Source organism: Myotis brandtii, unplaced genomic scaffold, assembly GCF_000412655.1.
Source record: "Myotis brandtii unplaced genomic scaffold, ASM41265v1 scaffold2803, whole genome shotgun sequence".
In the NCBI taxonomy this organism is placed as follows: domain Eukaryota; kingdom Metazoa; phylum Chordata; class Mammalia; order Chiroptera; family Vespertilionidae; genus Myotis; species Myotis brandtii.
Window position 1 is genome coordinate 67,918 of NW_005360693.1, and position 569 is coordinate 68,486.

General features: G+C 56.1%; 1 protein-coding gene across 1 annotated transcript in view; it reads right to left on the reverse strand.

The window, feature by feature from the left end:
- Positions 1 to 309, reverse strand: part of LOC106726554 (melanoma antigen preferentially expressed in tumors-like) — a 1,680-nt gene extending 1,371 nt beyond the window's left edge. Inside the window, exon 1 of the mRNA XM_014541868.1 lies at positions 13 to 309. Within this exon, the coding sequence (XP_014397354.1) occupies positions 13 to 309 (297 nt within the window). The remainder of the gene's footprint in view (positions 1 to 12) is intronic.
- Between the last annotated feature and the right edge of the window lie 260 nt (positions 310 to 569).

Below are 569 nucleotides of genomic sequence, written 5' to 3' on the forward strand. Positions count from 1 at the left end.
CCTGGGCCGAACCTCCTGGGCAAGCAGAACGTCAAGCGCATCAAACACGGCTTTTAAGCCGGCAGCCCTGGTTGGGGCATGATCAGGGGGACGCTGCATCAGGACCCCTAGAGGGAGGACAGTGAAGGGCCAGGCTTGAGCCAACGCCTTCAGTAGCTGGGGGCGGCGTCCACCACGGTAGGCCATTACGAACAGGTATGGGAAGAGCTCAGCGGGCAGGTACTCCAGAGCTGCAATGGCCGAGGCCTGGCCACTCAGCAGGCGCTTTGCTGCCAGCTTCAGGAGTGTGGGTGGCGTGCGGATGCTCATCTTCAAGGTGCTCAGAAAGGAATCCTGCAGAAACGTCTGCTGTGACCCGGTTAGCTGGGGCTCAGATCTCAGACCTGGTGGAGAACCACGCACTGACTGCAGAGCTGGAGGACTCTGAATCTCTCCTCTGGTGCCTGAGGTTTTTATACACCTTCTCAAATGCTAACATCCAATCAGAACCCCTGGTCTAAACCCCATAATCCTAATGGGATTTATGCGTTTCTCCCTATTAATTGATTGACCCAGATATCCGTTTAGGA